We start from the raw sequence: 21,693 nt of genomic DNA on the forward strand, positions 1-21,693 counted from the left end.
CTGGTACATTTCTCAAGGCAATCTGGCAAGGTGTATTGAAAGCTTTAAAACTATGATGTATCTTTTGTCTTTTTGTTTTTAAGATTTTTATTTTTTATTTTTATTTGAGAGAGAGAGAACAAGAGAGAATGGGCAGGGAGGAGCCAGGGGTAGAGCAGGAAGGAGAAGCAGACTCCTGCTAAGCAGGGAGCCTGATGAGGGACTCCATCCCAGGAACCTGAGATCATGACCTGAGCTGAAGGCAGATGATTAACAGACTGAGCCACCAAGGCACCTTTATGATGTATCTTTCAAAATCACTATTATACTTTTAGAAACTTATTCATATTTAAGGATAGGTACAAAAGATTTTAGCCACAATAACTTTCATCACTACCCCTTTATAGCAAATAACTTAAATCTCCTAAAATAGAAAATCTGTCTAAATTATTATACAATATAAATTATGGTACAGAATACAAGGCAGGAGGTATTTTAAACTCTCATCAAATTAAAAACAGAAGAGAACTTCCTCAACTAGGAAAAAAAGCATATATAACTCTACTTAATGGTAATTTTCCTCTAAGAATAGGAACAAGGCAAGAATGTCTATTCTTACCATCCTATTCAAAGCCATACTGGAGGTCCGAGTCAGTGCAAAAAAGCAAAGAAAAAGAACTACAATCTGTATAGATTGTAAAGGAAAAAATAAAACTCTCTATTCGTAAATGATATGATTATGTAGAAAATCATAAGGAATCTACAAAGATATACTAGAACTAATAAATAAGTCTAACAACATTGCAGAATATAAGTCAACATACAAGTATCAATTTTATTTCTATATATTAGGAACAAACTAGAAATTACATATTTTAAAAGTACTATTTACAATAGCACCAAAAACCATGAAATAGTTAAGAATCTAACAAAAAGTCTACAGGAGCTATATGATAAAAACCATAAGTCACTAATGAAAGAAAAAAAGGAAGACCTAAATAAAGAGACCTATGTCATGTGCCTGTATTAGAAGATTCATTATTATTAAGCTGTCAATTTTCTCTAAACTGATCTATAGATTTAAAACAATCAAAATAAAAATCCTAGTAGGGTTTTGGAGCTTTCAGACAAAAATCAAGAAGCTGATTCAACAATTTACGTGAAAAGACAAGGGGGAAAAAAGGCTAGAATAGCCTAAGTGATTTTGAAAAATAACAAAGTTGGAGGACTCATACAGCCTGCTCTCAATATTTACTATACAAAGACACTGTGATATTGGCCAGGAGAGTGACACATAGATCACTGGGACAGAATATAAGTATAGAACTAGATTCACACATATATGATGAACCAATTTTCAATAATCGTACAAAGAAAACTGAATGGAAAAATGATTTTTTTTAAAAAAGACTTTATTTATTTGAGAGGAAGTGAAAAGCAGAGCAAAAGAGAGAGAGAGCACAAGCTGTAGGGAAGAGCCTGACACAGGGCTCCATCCCAGGTCCCTGAGATCATGGCCTGAACTGAAGACAGATGCTTAACCGAGTCACCCAGGCACCTGAGAAAAAGGGTAATCCTTCCAACAAATGGTGCTGGAACAACTGGATATACATAAGAAAAAGAAAAGAAAAAAAGAACCTTGATCCATATCCTCCATGAAATAAAGAAATTAATTAAAACTGAATCACAAACAGATATGTAAAACCTAAAACTATAAACCTTTAGAAGATATGAAAGGAGAAATTTTTTATGTTCTTGGGTTATGCAAAGATTTTTTAGATATGACAAAAGCACAGACCTATAAATGCAGAAGTTGATAAATTCAACATGATCAAAGTTGAAAACTTCATTTCTGCAAAGATACTCTTAAGAGAACAAGAAGACAAACCACGGACTGGAAGAAAATTTTTGCAAAACACACATCTGATAAAAGATTTGTATCCAGAACATACACAGAACTCTCAAAAATTGAACCACCAGCCAATGAAACAGGGTAAAAGAAGAGAAATTTTACCAAAGATACAAGAATGGCAAATAAGCACAAGAAACGATTTGTTTATTCAATATATTATTCATTTGGAAACACAAATTAAAACAATGAGATGCTACCACACATATGCATTAGGACAGTTAAATTTGTAAAGCACAAAGTAACAAGTGCTGGAAAAGAAGTGGAATAACTGGGATTCTCGTGCCTTGCTGCCGGAAACGCAAAACTGTCCACCCCGGCAAACAGTCTGGCATTTTCTGATAAAGTCAAACCTATATTTACTAGATAATTCACAGATGTCATAGCTACAATTTTACCCCAAGAGACAAAACCTTACGTTTACACAAATCCTATACAATGATTACAGCACTTTTATTCGTAATTGCCAAAACCTGAAAACTGTGAATGGATCCCTGTGAATGGATACACTTTTATGGTGTATCCGGAACAATGGAATACTAACAGGTAATAAAAAAGTAATGAGTCATACATGACTACAAATGGAATGTGCCAAGTGAAAGAAGCTACATTCAAAATGATTTCATTTATTTGGTATTTTGGAAAAAGCAGTGCTACTGGGACAAACAGATTAGTGACTGCTAGAGGTGGGCATGCAGGGAGAAGATGGATATAAAGTAGCACAAGGAAATTTCTGGGTCTGATAAAAACATACCGTATCTTGATTGTGGTGGTTGTTACATGCCTATGTGTGTTCAAGAGTTGCAGATTTACACACCAAATAGTAAAGCTTACTAAATGTAAATTATGTCTCAGTAAAATATGAAGTTACAAAAATCCATGAAACCATGATATAACTGAAAAGGCCTATAAAATGTTTTATTTGATCCCTAAAAAATTAGTATCTGAATATAAGGATTTTTAGAATACATGTCAATATGTTAATAGTTTTCTCTAGGAAGGAGGTAGTAAATAAATCCATTTAAATCTTTTAAAAAATTATATAGTCAGGTTTTTTCAGCAATGAGTTAGCACTGCCTTTATTTAAAAAAAAATTAAGTTTCTTAAGGGTGGGCAAAGTCACCAAACTTCTCTCAATTGCCTCAATCAATTGACAGTATTGGTGAGATCTAAAACAATCTGTGTTTTATATCAAGGGGGAAGAAAACACAACCTTGGCTCAGTCATTAAGCAGCCAGCTCTTGTCATGATCTCAGGGTCCTGGGAGGGAGCTCCATATTGGGCTCTACACTCAGCGGGGAGTCTAACTTGAGTTTCTTTCTCCCTCTCCCTTTGAAAATGCACCTATGCTCTCTTTCTCTCCTTTTCTAGGAAGAAAGAAAGAAGGAAAGAAGGGAAAGGAGCGGAAAGGAAGAATAAAGACAGGTGGAGGGAGGGAGGAAGGAGGAAAAAAACCACAACCTTCAAATATCTCAAAAATTTCAGATGATAATCTGAGCTTAAAAACTAGGATAAAAAAGTAATTTATTAAAGTAATGAACAGCAAGGTGACTACAGTTAGTACTGTATTGCATATTGCAACAAAAGTTGATAAGACAGTAGCTCTTAAAGGTTTTCATTGCAAGAAAAAAAAATTTTAACTATGCATGATAACAGATGTTAACTGGACTAATTATGGTGGCCATTTTGATATACATAAACGTTAAATCATTACAGTATATAAACTGAAACTAACATGATGTTATGTCAATTATACATCAATGAAAAAAAGAAATCGGCATCAAACAATAACTTTATTGAAAATCATTAATTCACATCTACTTGAGGCCCAACAAATTCTGTATCAGGTACAAATAAAGTGTCACACACAGTTGCTGCCTTCCAGACCACTGACTTCAGCTGCAAAGACAAGATAATTGTAAGTGAGGTGATGAGCAAACACCAGGTGAATGAGGAGGCACAGAAGGGAGCAGTTTATGTGTTAGAGAGGTCAGAGGCAATGGGTTAGCCAGCAAATGAGAATTGGGCCAGGTTATGAAGGACAAAAAGAGCTGGCTAAGAGTGACTGTGTATCAACTATACTCAAATAAAAACTAAAATTAAGAAAAGAAATAAACAACGAGGGGTGCTTGCACGCTCAGTCAATTAAGTGTCTGACTTAAGGGTCCCCAGGTCATGATGTCAGGGTCCTGGGATCGAGCCCTGCATGGGGGTTTCCTGCTCAGCAGGGAATCTGCTTGATCCTCTCCCTCCTCCTCTACCCCTCCACTCATGCTCTATCTCTCAAACAAATAAGTAAAATCTTTAAAAAACCACCACCAACAAAGAAAACAACTAGCCAAGTAAAAAAGAAAGGGAAAAAGACATTTTAGAAAGGGAAAACTCCTTTAGGAAGGAGTTATTAGTGAGGGTTTCCTATTTTGGGAATAGAGAACAACAAGGAAAGAGCACAGGGCTAGTGTGTGAGTTGCTGAGAGAAAATGAGGTATTTATTTTTTTATCTGAAAGTGAGGTAATTAAAGACAGGTTAAAAGCTAGGGTAGAGATCTAAAAATCAGTCCTTCAGGTAGAAGAGTCAGGCAGAAGCAGTAAGAATGCTATAGCAAGAGAAGAGAAGAGAGACATAAGCAGGGGACCACATATACAGTAGTACATGTGGTTGAAGTCTAGACAAATCATGAGGCAATGACTCCTAGAACTGCCTCAAGGCAGTCCTATCTTATGACATAGGAAAAATAAAGTCATTGGTATTTTTCATAGTGTTGGTTAAAATACAGCTGTAGGAATGAAGTCAGAATGAAAGAGTATTTTAGAAGTCGAAGTGGCAACAATAAAACTACTCTTTGACAAAAAAGTAAAGAAACAGAATTAGCAGGAACACCAGGTCAGCGTGATGTAGACCTATGCAAAAGAGAAGAATGAAAACACCAAAAAAGAGAAGGAATGGAACAAAGATGCACCATACTCAGAAGAAAAAGTATCAATAACAAGAGGACTGTACTCGCCCTGAAAAAGCTGCCTATTAATTCTCCAAGGGGTTTGCTTTATCTTTTCACTAAAGAAAACTTAGCCCATTAATGAATGATTCCTCAAAACAAAATTATGTTTCAGAAATAAAGCTTAACCAGTAATAGGGAGAACTTGGTTACAAAGTAAACAGGCAGATTACAAGGTGCAATGAATGGACTATTCCACAATACCGAGGGCAACTTAATTTCTCGATACTTCAATTTTCTCATATATAAAAGAAGGAAAATATCTATTCCCTCCTTCATAGCTGCTGCAATAATCTAATGAAATAGGCACGACTGCAAGTGCCTTAACCACTAAAACAAGACCTCTTCGCCTTCAGTGATAAAGATTCAGCAGGAATTTTACCTGTCCTTGCAAGTCATTTAGGCCCCTTATCAATCAGCACTTCTCAGAAGGATTGAAGGGAGAGATACAGAAGGTATTTCTAAAATAAGGTTGAGATACATTGAAAAGAAATTAGACACTTGATTTCAGTGACTCGGGAGGAGGATGTACTTAGGGACAAATAGCTATGGAATCACTAAAAAGATGAACAAAGACAAGCAGCCAGTTGAGGTTTGACAGCATGGTTTTGTGATGAATAAGTTCATCTTGGTCTTGATTTGCATGAACAACTTTGTTGGTTAGTTTGTTTATCAAGTATACTATCTACTATGTTTGTGGTTCTATGTTGGTGTTGAATTAAGATCTACATGTATAAGGCAAACATCTGACCCAGATCATCATCATACTGAGTACCTGGGTTCCAGGAACCATGCCAACTGCTTTATATGACCTTATTCAATCTTCAAAACAGCCCCAAAGGTAGGTAAAGGTAGGTAATATTAGTATCTTCATTTTACAGTTGAGATTAAGAACTTGCCTAATAGGACTTGCCTGTCTCTAGAGCTGAAGCTTTTCACTGCTGTATTAAACTATTTACAATGAGAGGAAAGATATTTAAGGAATGAGACACTGACAAGTCAGCATATGATCTGTGATACCTAACTCTGATATAGGTGCAAAATTCAAGAGGAGACTCTAGTCTTGGTGCCTAGAAGCAAAAAATCCAAAAAAGATAGTAGAGGTAACCCAAGTATAGGAAATAGCACTGTGTGTACAGCAAATGATGAATGAAGACTACATAATTTGACACAAAAATTAATTTTGTTTGGATTAAAGGAATTTATTCAATTTATCCTAAGGAGTTCTGCAGGCAGGTATGCATAGAAAGATGCGAATAATTCAATTTTATTCCAAAACAAGATTGGTTTGCCAATCTAACTTAATACAGAAATTCTAACAATACAGAAATGAAGGCCTGACAAGGAGACATAAAGCAATACGCTAACTGGACTAGCATAGGGTACTAAGAATCTAAAAACACATTTTTAAGAAAAGCAAGCACTGATCTAAGCCTAAATGTCTATGACATATAAACCCTCTAGACACAGTAGTTGTTTTGACAACCAAACAAGAAAATAGTAGGTACTTGGCACCCATTACGCTCAAGATTTTAGAATAATGCTTTTAAAAAACAAAAAATGTACAAAAATCATTAATATCTCTAGTATACTAATAGGACAAAATAACAAGTCAAAGCACATTAAAACAACAGCACTGTAATTCCAAAACAATGTAAGAATGTGTTTCTGATCTCACCTGAGTTTTGATGTTTTCAGGATCCTCAGCTTGGCTGTCTCGTTTTTGGCTGGGCTTCCAGGCATTCTCTGCCTTTTTCAGGTGCACATCTTCTTTCACAGAGACTGTGATAATCTTCCTTGGCTCTCTTCTCTGGCCAGGCTGAGATCTTCGTGGTCCAACATTCAACAACTAGGACAAGAATATTCTTTATTATATCTACAGAGTGTACTTAAAATTTACTGCCTCTGCTGTGCTTCCCAATTCAAATCTGATGATCACACTGAACATTTCTTACACGCAAAGATGGATATTAAGCACTCAATTTGATGTGATCTTTCTGGAGGAGAAGAGGAGGACAACCTTAGAGTACCATCAGTGTAATATTTTCCACTACTACAGTTCCTAACCCTGAAGTCCTAAATTAGATAATGTGATGGGAAAATTCTGTTTGATACTGCTATTATTCTTAACAAAAAAGAATACCCCAAACTGAAGCTTTATTTTTCACTAGCTGTGTGACTTTGGGCTGCTCACTTGAATAATTATACAAATTCACAGGCAGTAATCATCACAGTTACAAAGCTTACAAAGCTGTCAGTGTGAAATGCAAATACAATTTTATCAAAAAAATTCTTTATAGCATAGACACCCAGCCTTACTACAGATTTTAATGGATCCCTGTAAACATCCTGGGCCAGAAATACTAAAGTAAGTCTTTCTTTTTTTTTTTTTTTTTTTTAAGATTATTTATTTATTTATTTGAGAGAGAGAGACAGTGAGAGAGAGCATGAGCGAGGAGAAGGTCAGAGAGCGAAGCAGACTCCCCATGGAGCTGGGAGCCTGATGTGGGACTCGATCCCGGGACTCCAGGATCACGCCCTGAGCCGAAGGCAGTCGTCCAACCAACTGAGCCACCCAGGCGTCCCAAGTAAGACTTTCTTAACTCATTAAATGAGATTTAACTAAATTGTTCCCTGAAAAAAGTGTCTTCTCTTTGTCAGTTCTTAGTTCCTGCTAGAGTCCCACTATACTCACTCTGTTAAAAACACTTGCTGGCCTGTCACAATGGTCATCAGATTAAGACTAACTACTGTTAGAGATAATGAAGTAAAACTTGCATTCTGTGTATTAAAATATCACTAACAGTTGCTATCTCAAATGCCAGGAAATAACTTTTCAAGATTAAACATTTGGGTTGATGTAAGTTTTGTTCCTCCCAGATCTATTGCATACTGACATATGCATATGTCATATGCATATGACATATGCCAAGAGTCAGATGTTTAACTGAGTCTCCCAGGAGCGCCCGTTATATCATTTTCTAAATTCTGAGTAAATACTGTAATTAAACTTTAAGACGGAAGGAAAAGAAGTCACACAAGACATACAAATCAGAATCATATCTCTGTTAGTGCCCTAATACTGCCCTTCTGAATTTATATGAAGATTCAGAGAAGGAAGCAGAAACTTCAATTTCAATGCTTTATATTAAAAAACAGGTTCTAAGAAATACATGGTCTGAGGCTGAAACTGGCAAGACTGAAAGCCTTTAAACAACACTCATTCTCAGAATTATACTTCACCATCTGCCCTAATCAGTAATAGCAGTATCAAGCATGTATCAGGATCAAAAGATAGCCTACCTGAGCAATACACACTAATCTTGTCAAATATATCCAGCTAAGTACTCAGAATAAATGATACAATCTCAGAGTATTTGGTACACATTAAAAAACCTGAGGTACCACACATAGTTTAACTAAAAATGACCTGAAGAGGATCACAGTAGAAAAGTACCAACAGGGAGCAGGTGCTAAACTGGACAGTCCTACTATAAAAACATTTGTTTATAACTGAAACTTTGATATAATAGCCCAGACAATTCTTTTTCTCTCTTTTTAAACAGAAATGAAGATTATTTTTTTTAGATTTAATTAATTTCTTTGAGAGACAGAATACAAGAGAGAGCATGAGAGGGGAGGAGGTCAGAGGGAGAAGCAGACTCCTCACAGAGCTGGGAGCCTGATGAGGAACTCAATCTCGGGACTCTGGGATCATGACCTGAGCCGAAGACAGTCGCTAAACCAAGTGAGTCACCCAGGCACCCCCAAAACAATTCTGATAAGAGAATGCAGAACACTAAATATTATCTGAATTTTTAAAATTCAGGTTGTATTCTAGTGTAAACAAGAATGGGTAACTAGTGTGGGTTAAAATATTTTCAGTGCTTGGATAAGTTCAAATAACTTATATATAACTTATACCATAGGACATTTAAATTAATCCATGCATTTGCACATAAAAATTTGTCAAGAACAAAGATTAGTGGGTATAATAAAAGGTAATTATGTGAAAATCAGATAAGAGGCATAGTAATAATAATTTGGGGATATAATGTTTTTTAAAGATTTTATTTATTTATTTGACAGAAAGAGACATAGCAAGAGAGAGAACACAAGCAGGGGGAGTGGAAGAGGGAGAAGCAGGCTTCCCGTGGAGCAGAGAGCCTGATGTGCGGCTCGATGTGGGGCTCGATCCCAGGACCCTGGGATCATGACCCGAGCTGAAGGCAGACACTTAATGACTGCACCACCCAGGCGCCTCAATTTGGGGATATAATTTTAATCATGTTTGAATGAAGTATGAAAGTTCCTTTTTTTAAATTTTTTTTATTTATTTATTTTTAATTTATTTATTTGACAGAGAGAGATCACAAGTAGGCAGAGAGGCAGGCAGAGAGAGAGAGAGAGAGAGGAGGAAGCAGGCTCCCTGCTGAGCAGAGAGCCCGATGCGGGACTTGATCCCAGAACCCTGAGATCATGACCTGAGCCAAAGGCAGCGGCTTAACCCACTGAGCCACCCAGGCGCCCAAGTATGAAAGTTCCATTCCCTGAACGTCTTACTGGAAACATCAATGACTATGTGGCAGTGAGATTTGAACGTAGGAAGTAAATATGACTTACGCCAAATCTCTTTACCAGCTCTAAGGCAAATATATATGGATTTCAAATGAACTGCATAAGATGTGAGAAATATTACTAAATAGGTAACAACGTTTCAAAGGAAAGTAAGTATTAAAAAGATAACATAAGCTGTTAGTCCCAGATAAAAAATCGGTATTATAACCTATGTGCAAGCTCCCAAGACAACCTTGAAAATTATTTGGTTCACTGCATATAATAAGAAAGATATTGTTCACAAATATTTAACCGAGAATACTGAGTCTTCAACAGATCTATTATACTTATAAATGCTTTACACACTTAATAAATTAATCTCTAATGTACTCATGCTTATACTCTGAAAATGAAATCATTTTGTGGAACATCAGTGCCTGGAAAGACTATGGTACAGCAGAAAAAAAGGCAGATTAGAAGACAAAAGGACTGTTCAATTCTGCTACTTATGAGCAAAGTTACTGTGAGCAGGTCTCTGAACTTTGTTAAACGTAGGCTTTCTCATACATTAAATGCCAGTCCTACCCACAGAAGTTATATTATGAGGATCAGGGATATAAAACATATAAAAGGACCTTAAAAACTAGGTAAGTTATCATCAGTACAAAAGAAGAAAAAGAACTTTTAAAGAAATATTATCTAGGGGCGCCTGGGTAGCTCAGTCGTTCGGCTCAGGTCATGATTCCACTGTCCTGGAATTGAGCCCCGCATCAGGCTCCCTGCTCAGTGGTAAGCCTCTTTCTCCCTCTCCCACTTCCTCTGCTTCTGTTCCCTCTCCCGCTGTGTCTCTCTCTGTCAAATAAGTAAATAAAATAAAATTTAAAAAAAAAACTTTTATATAAAAAAGTGCTATCTATACTGATATATTAACCTTAAACATTTCATGTTCTTTGGTGTGTGTGTGAGCATGTGGAAAGCTTAATACAAACTATCAAATTTACAGCAGCCTTCAAAAGATGCACCATATATAATGAATGATTTACTTACTAAACACACATGAAATTAAAGAGTTATGAAGTGTACATATAGAAAAATGAGCCTGGTCTCCTTGCTTAAAGGAGAGACAATCCTGACTGGAAGAGGAACTCCCTGGCTGGCAGAAGAATTTTAAGGTATAATGTGCTCAGGGTCCAAAAATGTGACAACTCAAATGAAACATCAACATTTGGCATTGATTGGAGTGCCTGGATGGGTCAGATGGTTAAGCATCTCTCTTTGGCTCAAGCCATGATCCCAGGATCGTGGAATCAAGCCCTGCATCAGGTTCCATGCTCAGCGGGGAGCCTGCTTCTTCCTCTCCCTCTACTGTTCCTCCTGCTTATGCTCGCTCACTCAGTCAAATAAATGAATAAAATCTTTAAAAAAAATCTTTTTGGCATTGATTAACTAGTGAGATGCATTTTTTTTCCAGGTGAACTGAGTTTTAATTTTTTTTTACCTTCTCTCATATATTTTTCTTAAATGTATTAAATAAAAAGCCATACCCATCTCTGTTTTAGAGATCAATATACATTGCTCTTATCTCATAGACTATAACATTAAACTTACACAACAGGACCAATAATCATCCTACCATGTTTTAAAGGGAAACAGCCAAGTGTTCATTTATGGAGAAAGGGAAGGATGATATAACCTCAGGAAACCTCTCTGCCCGTAGAATTTTTATTATAATATAATAATTATTATAATAGCTCAGCTAGGGGTGCCTGGGTGGTTCAGTTGGTTAAGTGTCTGGCTTCAGCTCAGTTCATGATCTCAGGTTCCGGGGATCAAGCCCTGTATAGGGCTCCCCGCTCAGTGAGGAGCCTGCTTCTTTCTCTCCCTCTGCCTACAGCTCCCCTTGCTTGTGCTTCCTCTCTCCACCTCTGTCAAATAAATAAATTAATTAAATATTTTTAAAATTTATTTTTATTTTTTTTAAAGATTTTATTTATTTATTTGACAGAGAGAGATCACAAATAGGCAGAGAGGCAGGCAGAGAGAGAGAGGAGGAAGCAGGCTCTCCGCTGAGCAGAGAGACCAATGCGGGACTCGATCCCAGGACCCTGAGATCATGACCCGAGCCGGAGGCAGCGGCTTAAACCACTGAGCCACCCAGGCGCCGCAATAAATTAAATATTTTTAAAAAAAAAAAGCTCAGCTAACCTTAAAGCTAACTGAAATAAATATGAATGGTAAATTACTAGTCTCGGTCCACTGTCTCTCTTTCAATAGTCTCTTGGGGCGCTCTCTGTGATGTCTGCCCAGATTACCATTTAAATTAACATCACAGAGGCGCCTGAGTGTCTCAGTCCTTAAGCATCTGCCTTGGGCTCAGGTCATGACCTGAGAGTCCTGGGATCAAGCCAGGCATTGGGCTCCTTGGTCAGCGGGAAGCCTGCTTCTCCCTCTTCCATTCCCCCCAGCTTGTGTTCCCTCACTCACTGTCTCTCTCTCCTTGTCAAATAAATAAATAAATCTTTAAAAAATAAAAAAGAAAATTTTACATCACACTTGCTAAGTAATTTGACTTTTAAAAAGGTAGAGAGAGGATACTGCCTGAGTGCTTCCAACAGATCTATACATTACTATCCTTCAAAAGACCTTTATGTTGGAAAATGTTGCGTAACTGCATGACATGTTAAAACAACTGCTACCCACTTATAATAAGTCTTTTGCAGAGAAGTTTATAGTAGGAGTCACAGTTACTTAGGCCACACCATGAAGAATTAAGTCTAGCAGATCTTAAGATCTTTGAATGGTAATCATTTATAAGCCAATTGGGAGGCTGGGAAAAATTATTAGAGGTATGGTACCAAAAACGATGAAGAGTAAGACTGCTTCTTTTTTTCCAAACAGCATTATTAACTGTTCCTTTACATGTTACATAGCTATATCCTATGAAATTCTCATTTGAATCCACAACAACATACCAACATAAGTGGAGCATGTTTGTTAGCTGTGGGAGATGCTGGAAGAATAAATACTTGCATTAGGCTTAACGTATCAGTATTACTCTGAGAGATCACAATTTTACTTAAAAATTAGCTTGTGTCACCTGACAGAGCTATTTAAAGAAAGTGAAATAGAACTAGAGCTAACCCTTTTGGAGACATTACAAATTCCTCATAATGGCTCATTTCCAATCATATTTCTTGGTACCAAATAACTCATTTACATATGTAAGCAGGTAGATTAGTGGGCAAAGACACATTGTGATAATTTTAAAATTCATTTTCTAATTTCAATATTATAAAAGAGACATAGCTTATTCTCAGTCCATCGCACTTCCTTTTTGCTATACCTAGTTACTAAATAATAGCAAGCTGGTGATGTAAAGTGGCAGTATACACTGGAAGATGAGACGCATCAAATCATACCTTCTGTGAGTGACATATGAACAAAACAGAGCAATATGATAATGACAGATGTTATTAACCTGAAACTAATAAAAAATGGCATCAACATTATTTCCAGTATTTGGCGAAGCAAAGATATATATCAAAACCGAAACAAAAAAAAAACCAACAATAATAGAAACACAACTTTACACTACCAAAAAGGGAAATAATGCTGAAAAATAAGGTATCAAATGGTTTCTAGAAAGCTGCGCTCTAAGACTTTCTGGTGAGATAATTAAAACTTGAGAAAAATTTTAATTTAGTATACAGAAAATAAAGATTAAATTTCCAACCTAGGTGAGAACAGAAAATCACACACAGAGATATTGTTAAGATGGTAATGCTCAATAAATAACATGCTTCAAATTAAGAAGATTTTCTGTAGGTTTCACAAAGCCTTCAATGCACTATAGGAACTGAAGTATTTTTAATTAGCATTTGGCTGCAGGCAAACAATAAATAATTCAAATATCTACAAAGTGACATTTGTTTCCTGATGTGTACAGTCTTATTCCAAAGCAGGTTTCAAAAGTTGCCACTCCAGAAATAAAAAGGTGATGGTAAAAATAAAAAGTGTCACCTTAAATAAAAGTATTTTTACAAACAAAATAAAGTAGATTTGCAAATGTACATCAAACTCCAAGCTCCTCCAGAAGTTTAAATTAAGTGCTCTCTGAACCACTCTAATTTGGGAAAAACAGGTATTCACATCACTGGCAACCTTCCCCCATGCTTTCTGCAAGTCTACAAAGCAGGGAGTAGGCACAGCCTGCCACATCTTGCACAGCGCAGTGCCCCAGCATAACTCCACTGGTGACGTCACTTCTACCGCTGAAGAGCCTGCCAATGGGGGTGTAAGTGCAACCTGCAGTGTACCAACACTGCACTCTTTTGTACATGTCATGTGTTCGTATAGTGACTTCACAACCTACAGTAAGTGAGAAAAACAAAACAGAAAATATCATAACACCAGAGACTATTGTTAAAAAAAAAAAAAAGGATTCAGCGCACCCCTAGAGGCAGGCTCTTCAGGGGTGGGTGCGACATCGCCAGTGGAGTACAAGCTGGGGCTTTGCTCTGTTCCAGAATTGGCAATCCATGCCTGCTCTGCACTTTGCAAATCTGTAGAAACAAAGACAAAGACATGACCATTAGCTGAATGTCATCAGAGATCTCAACTATATCAGGACACCTCAAAATAAAGCAGGAATCCTATTTAAGGTTAGCTCTATTTTTAACCCATCTGCAGTTCAATTGAAAAAAATATGTAAAAAAATCAAGACCAAATTAATGCAGACCAATTTCTCTCAGGTAAAAACAACTCAGTGTATTCTTTATTTGTTTTAATATTAGTTGGAAAAAAAGACAGTCTTCACCTCTTCTACATCTTCTTGGTTAGAGGAATCAACGAAAAAATGCCGCTCTCTTGCCATGACAAGTTGTCATGTGGTCTCTAACAGTTTCTAACTAATTAGGTTGTAGGGAACTTGCACTTACAGGTACGCCTCTTCCACCAGGGGTTTGCCTTCCAAAATCTGCAAAGGCTGGAGTAAAGTCTGGTCCTCGAGGCAAAATCCGAGGATCCAGAGTTCGCATTGGCAATTTGGGTTGGTTGATCTGCATGAAGAAGCAAAGGAAAGCTTAACACAAGTTTCAGAACACTCGGTGCCCAGAAAGTAAAAACTCAGACTGAAAAGTTATGTCAACTGAAATGACGAACACTGGTTTTCTGAAGCAGTGAAGTCCCATCTGAACCACGGACGCGTCTCTGGACTTATTCCTGGGAGTGATTAGGCCTAAAATTTCCAAAGAGAGGCTAGACATAGTAAGTAGACTGGCTCCACAGATACTCAAGGACCAGCAGAACGGCACAAGAAAAGCTCTAAGATCCTATGAAGTAGGGACAAATGAGGGAATGTTTTCCAGGATATTCACCAGGACATCAGAGCACTTGCTTTGAAAAATCCCGTTATCATTTATGTCAATTGTGCTGTTGTTTTATGGTTAGCAAAGCAAACATTCTCAGTGAACAGTAAGTCTCTAAAGGAGATATTTTAAAAATCTCACTCAATCCACCTTGTTAATTGGAGCTATCTGGCTTTGTATAGGCATGTATTGTGACGGCAGACGAAACAAAGTGAAGGAGCTCAGGGAGAAATCAACTAGTAACTGGGTGAAGTCAGAAACCAGTAAGGTAGGGAGACAACAAAGAATATCTTCTAGACGATAACTCAATTTAGGGTATGTAAAACCCACCCTCTGAACAGTCTCAAATTAGCACTACCATAAGTACCCAAGAGAGAAGACTTAGATACCAAGAGAAATAAGAAACCTTGTTGCTTTAAAGAGGAGAATAATATACATAGGGATTGGATAAGCAGCTGCAGGAAATCTCAAAAAGAGGTAGATCTCGTTCTGAAAGACAGTTACCCTCTATGCTTCAAAAAGGACTAATATTTTCTCTTCAAAACAAAAATATTTTAAGCTCTGTCATCATCACTGGTTCATCATTGAGAGACATAAAATCACTTGGGCAGCTACACATCTGACTCTACTCTTTTTAACTTAATAAAGACAAAATAAATATTGTACTAATTTCCTATACGCACTATTAAGCTCAGATGTAAAGGGAAAAGATGCCTATTTATTTCCCAAAACTGAAAAGTAATCACTACAAGTATTTATTAGAGAAATTCTGAGATATAACATTATTCGAATTATGCTGATTACCACTTGTTTGATTTGCCAAATACACTTGTAGGCATCTGACCTGTCCTCAATGCCATTCTAACTCCATAATGGAATTCTAGAACAGTGAACAAAAGAGCTCCATATCCCTTTAGCTGTATTAGCCCAGCAGAAACACATTTTTTACATAACTATGCAATAGCAATAATAACCAGGCAACGAATGAATTTTAAAACAATACCACTCAAATATGCACCAAACCCCAAAGATCCAGTAATCCACAATAAACCCCAAATCCAACAATATGTAGGAAAACTCTAAGACTTAAACATTATATATTTTAATTCAAATACATATAGGCTAACAATTTCTAAAAACTACTCATACTTCACACATCTGTACTGATAACTGAATCCAGTTCCCTGTAGAAAGAACTTTCTCTGAGCATACAGCTTACTTTGTCAAGAACCACATCACTGATGGGAGGCAGGCCCTCTGGTTTCTGTATACAGGCTGGCATGAACTGGAAGTCCAGCAAAAACTCCCTGTCATACTGCTTCTTGCCTTCAGTGTCAGCAGGCTTCCAGGAATCTAGAAAAAGAGATGCAGACAAACAAGTCTCTAGGGTCATTATATGGATAACCCCTAAGAGTTCAAACTGGATTCCGATATTCACTTTACCCTGTCACAGACTAAAATACAAAGCAAACACTGAGCTACAGTCAGAAAAATGTCATATAAAAATTTTAAACTGTCTTATGTTCCTTGATCCCTTCTGAATACCATTAGCCTGTAATCTGAAATTGCTACAGAAACCACTTAATATACACATTAGGCAGGCTTTGGCCAGAAACATGTAATAATATTCATTAGATAGACTACCAGGCCTTAAAATACCTCAGAAATAAGGAATCTATAATACTCTTTGGTTTCACGTAAAAGGAGACTTCGGTTATTCACTTGGAAATGCTATTTTGGAGGGAAAAAAAGGCAAAAGGACACAAAATAAATACAAATAACTTCTGTTAGATTCTGAAAAGGCTAACCAGCTATATATAATTTTTCCCCCGACCATGTTTTACTTTATTTAGTGGTATAGTTTTTATTATATATATTATATATATATTATATAACTAGTTTTTATTTAGAAGTATAGTTGACTCAAAATATTGTATTAGTTTCAGATATACAAGATAGTGACTTGACAATTACATACATTACAAAAGGCTCACTTACCATGGTAAGTGTATTAACCACCTGTCACCATATAAAGTTATTACAATATTATTGACTACACATTCCTTACGCTGTACTTTTCATCCCTGTGACTTATTTTGTAACTGAAAGTCTGACCCTCTTAATCCATTTACCTTTTTTTGCCCACCCACATCTACCTATCCTCTGGCAATCACAGGTTGTTCTGTTTCTGTTTTTGTTTTGATTTTTAGGTTCCATGTATCGGTGAAATCATATGGTATTTGTCTTTTTCTGTCTGACTTATTTCACTAAGCACAATACCCTCTAGATCCATTCACACTGTTGCAAATGGCTAGATTTCATTCTTTTTTTATGGCTGAGTAATCTCCACCGTGTGTGGGTACACCATGCATGCAAAAACACATGTATATACACACATCTTTACCATCCTTTCATCTATCAGTGGACACTGAGGCTGCTTACAGATCTTGGCTATTGTAAATAATGCTGCAATAAACATAGGGATGCAGATGTCTTTTCAAATTTCTGTTTTTGTTTTCGCTGGGTAAATACCCAAAAGCAGAATTACAGGGTCATATGGTGTCTCTATTTTTAATTGATTGAGGGACCCCCATACTGTTTTCCATAGCAGTGGCACTATCGTTATTCCCACCAATAATAATATTTTTAATATTAATTTCAAATTAGTTTTTTGCCATAGCACTCACTTTGCTACTATGACTATTGTTAGAGCTATCATTTCTCACAATCCTAATCTCATTATATAAAGTTGGAGAATTTCCTGAAATTTTTGTTGGATAAGGAAAGCAAGTCACAGTATTTTTCTTTTAATTAACAAAACTTTCAACAAAATCAGGCCCCAGATCACTTCACGATAGTTCTTTGGGTCCTTTTTTAGGTTAGTGATTCTTAATATATAGGTGATAGACTCATGATGGTCTGTGAGAACACTGTAGATATTTTCAACCAAATCCTTATTATCTTCTTATATTCATTAAAAGGCAGGCAGTTTACTGGGATCTAAATTTTAAACTGGCAGGGAGCCTGGGTGGTTCAATCAGTTAAGCATCTGCCTTCGGCTCTGGTCACATTCTCAGGATCCTGGGATCAAGCCCATGTTGGGTTCCCCACTAAGGAGAGAGACTGTTTCTCCCTCTCCATCCGCCTGCTGCTCTGGCTACTTGTGCTCTATCTCCCTGCCAAATAAATAAATAAAGTCTTAAAAAAATTTTTTTTAATTGCTATTTTTCAATTACTGCAAGGGTATATCACAATTTAGTTGTTCAATATAGTTGGGGCCTATGGTTGGGTACTTTTTCCTTGCCAAAGGATAAAAATATAACTGACAGGGGGCGTATGGCTGGCTCAGTCAGCAGAGCACGGGACTCAGAGTCATGCATTTGAGCCTCATGCTAGGCATAAAGCTTACTCAAAAACACATCACACACACACACACTCTCACTCCTATAAACGACAATAGTGTCTCAATCTACTAAAGGACTGGGGTAGCCACAAGTTCTTCGTGATATAATACAAGCCTAGATCTTTAGAATTTTAGTATACTGAGTCCTAAAGTTAAAAGAAAATTTTACTATAACATACCCCTACAATTTCATCAAGCCCATTGGCAGCAGTTTACTGGTAGTGAAAAGATCAGTTTATTAAGGTGGTGGTGGTATCTATCAGTGACTTTCAAACATTTCTTACTACAACTCCCAATAAGAAATATAATGACTCTATGACTCAGAACAAATACAATTTTTAAAGTTTTTTTAGAACAAATACAGATTTAAATAAAATATTTGCCCTTGCTCCTGTAATGCACTGACAATTTTTTATTCTCCATGTTAAAAAATGTTGGTTGTACATCACTAATTTTTGTCTAAGATTATTTTTGATGTCTGGTATTCTGCTTTCAAATCCAATCTCACATAGAAGTCACTCAGATTTCGCAGACTATGAAAAAAGTTGTACCTATCCCAAACTTTCTATCAAATGAACCATCTTCCCCCACATGTCCATGCCTCATCACTCTGAAAATTTCAAAGTCTATCATATTTATATAGGATTGGAACAGACTTTAATGGACTTGATGGTGCCTGAAGATGAAAGAGCCTCCAAGGCTCATCATGTGCTCCACAGGGCACGTCTCATACTGTATGTGCTTAATAAGCTAGTCACACTGCTTCTGATGATTGTAGTTCAGTTCCACAGAGTGACTTCTGTCAACAAATTTCTCTTGTGAAATCAGTGAGTTACAACTAACATTTTAAAATTCTTTTTGTTTCTTTTTTCATTTCTTCCTTTTAGGTAGGCTCCACGCCCAACGTGGGGCTTGAACTCATGACCCTGAGATCAAGAGTCACTTGTTCTACTGACTGAGCCAGCTGGCCCCCTACAGCCCAACATTATAAAAAAGAGAATAGAGTGAAAAATGTCAGTGTGTTACATGTAATAAGGGTAAGTGTTAAAGGCTTGTGAAATGAGCACAAAAGAGCACTGAAACAGCCCTTTCAATTAAACTAAGTAAAATTAAATTCCTCTTGTTGAATTCCACTAGCCTAGCACTAACCGTTATCTTCTGCCAGCTGCTCTTCCAATGCCTGTAAAAGCAGAATACCGGCATCAGATATCACTTCCGTCAACAGAGAACTCCCTGGATTTGCTAGTCACTAACTTATGCCTGCTAATCTATTCTGTAAATATTATGCTGTGATGAGCCTCTTATCTTCCATCCAATATCTCTCTACAAAGAGACAACATTGCTGTAAGGTTAGAACAGTGAAGGTGAGAAGGGAACACATGCACGAAGGCAGGGATACACTTACCTGGTTTGAATGGGAATGTCACCCCTTCACCAGAACTATCAGTGGAGCCTGAATTAGCATCTATTCCTTCACCCTCAGAAATACTCTCAGCACCATTACGTACAGGCTCAGCTTCTTCTCCATTTTCTTCCACAGTTTTTACTTTTTTTAGGTCAGAGGGGTCTCTTCCAGGATGAAACCCTTGGCTCATTTTATCCTGTTCAGATTCAAGTACTTTGTCACCTGAAAGCTCCTCTTCAGCTTTAGGCTAAAGCACAAGTGAACACAGAGGTTACATGATTTTTACCATGTAAATATGCATGAAAACCTGTACCTATCCCCTCAAAAGGCAAACAAAAACATCATTCAAAAAAAGGATGTCTGTGTTCGGCATATGGTACTAGCATGCTAAGTTTATTTAAAACACTTTTCTCATTTCATCTCTTGGCATAGAGAAGACAAGTCACATGGCTACTGAAATGCTTTAACATGACTAATGACATCTCAATGTACCGAAGGTTAGAATGGAAAGAACTGTTAATCCTTGCACTTGTTGGACATGAAAGAGTCCTAGTCAGAAATCTAAATCAAGCACTCCTACCCTTGCCATTAAGGCTCAGCAAATATAAAAAGAAACATTAGAAGGTATTTTTTGTGTTCCTGTTGCTGCTAAATGGAGAGTTTGATGAATAAAGCATCTAGGTCCTGCAAAGTTGATCATCTCTCATTTTATAAGGAGGCCACTTGTTAATTAAAATCTACCTTGTTTATTGGTTCATGGAATTCTCTGTGGTTGTAACCTTATTCAAATTTTGTATAGAAAAGTGCTTGGCATGTAGTCCTCTACGGAGGGAGAAATCTGGGTTCTGGTGCATCCTATTTCTATTTTTTGAAGATTTATTTTTATTTATTTTTGAGAGAGCAAGAAAGCACACAAGTGGCAGGGACGGAGGCAGAGAAGCTCAAGCAGATTCCGCGCTGGGCACCAAGCCGGATCCAGGGCTGAATCGTAAGACCCTGAGATCACAACCTGAGCCAAAACCAAGAGTGGGATGCTCGACTGTGTCACCAAGGCACTGCTGACGCATCCTATTTTTAAAAAGCAAAATAGAATTGAAGTTATTCACCAGATGATTTTTGACCACCACCTGACCCTTGGTTTTGGCTCAGATCATGATCTCAGGGTCATGGAATGAAGGCCTGTGACAGAATCTGCTCAGTGCAGAATCTGCTTGGGATTCTCTTCTCTCTTTCCCTCTGGCCTTCCCTCCACATGCACTCTCTCTATACAATCTTTTAAAAAAAATTTCTTGAGGACCATATATGAACTATCAAAATTCCTTGAGGCAGTTCTCATGAACTTTATGTCTTTACCATGAAGGGTAAGCACTCTAAAAAACAAGCCTTTGGAAGAAGCACTCAGAGGAAATAGACATTCTAAACCAATAAATTCATGCTAGGAGAGAAAAAATAGAGGCTCTGCTGAATTCTTTCAACAGAGAATTGTATAAAAGAATGTCACATACACAAGCAAGTGGTTATGCCCAACTGATTCATAAAACTTTTTTCAAAAGATTAAAGAGTAAAAATCCTACTTTCTTACATAAGTGAAATATTATTAACGGGTATACTACCAGTCAATTTTCTTCTAACATACATCAGATCATGGGAAAAGACAAAATTTTAAAATGCTGTCTACTGGGGCGCCTGGGTGGCTCAGTGGGTTCAAGCCTCTGCCTTTGGCTCAGGTCATGATCTCAGGGTCCTGGGATCGAGCCCCACTTCGGGCTCTCTGCTCAGCAGGGAGCCTGCTTCCTCCTTTCTCTCTCTCTGCCTAGTTGTGATCTCTGTCTGTCGAATAAATAAATAAAATCTTAAAAAAAAAATAAAAAAGCAAAATGTCTACAGAAACAGATGGTTTTGAGGACTTGCTTCGATGATGAACACAAAAAGTTCATGCAAACATGGACACACATACACCCACACTGTGTATGCATGTGTGCTTTCTCTACTTGCCCAACAGGAAAACGTAGTATGGAAACCATCAAAAGAAAGATATAAAAATTTCAAGAAAGTACAGGTTGAAATAATTTCTTTTT

General features: G+C 37.0%; 1 protein-coding gene across 18 annotated transcripts in view; it reads right to left on the minus strand.

Annotated features, from left to right (window-relative positions):
* EIF4G3 (eukaryotic translation initiation factor 4 gamma 3) overlaps positions 1-21,693 on the minus strand; it is a 350,821-nt gene that overhangs the window by 66,682 nt on the left and 262,446 nt on the right. For 13 of the 18 annotated variants that reach the window (XM_044237358.1, XM_044237359.1, XM_044237356.1 and 10 more), the window contains 5 exons: positions 19,616-19,862; positions 16,027-16,160; positions 14,379-14,498; positions 13,893-14,003; positions 6,563-6,733 (listed from right to left, as the gene is read on the minus strand). In XM_044237358.1, the coding sequence (XP_044093293.1) occupies positions 6,563-6,733; positions 13,893-14,003; positions 14,379-14,498; positions 16,027-16,160; positions 19,616-19,862 (783 nt within the window). The remainder of the gene's footprint in view (positions 1-6,562; positions 6,734-13,892; positions 14,004-14,378; positions 14,499-16,026; positions 16,161-19,615; positions 19,863-21,693) is intronic. The other 5 variants (XM_044237357.1, XM_044237353.1, XM_044237350.1 and 2 more) reach the window with 1 other exon arrangement.

Source organism: Neovison vison, chromosome 2 (genome assembly GCF_020171115.1).
Source record: "Neovison vison isolate M4711 chromosome 2, ASM_NN_V1, whole genome shotgun sequence".
Lineage (NCBI taxonomy): Eukaryota > Metazoa > Chordata > Mammalia > Carnivora > Mustelidae > Neogale > Neogale vison.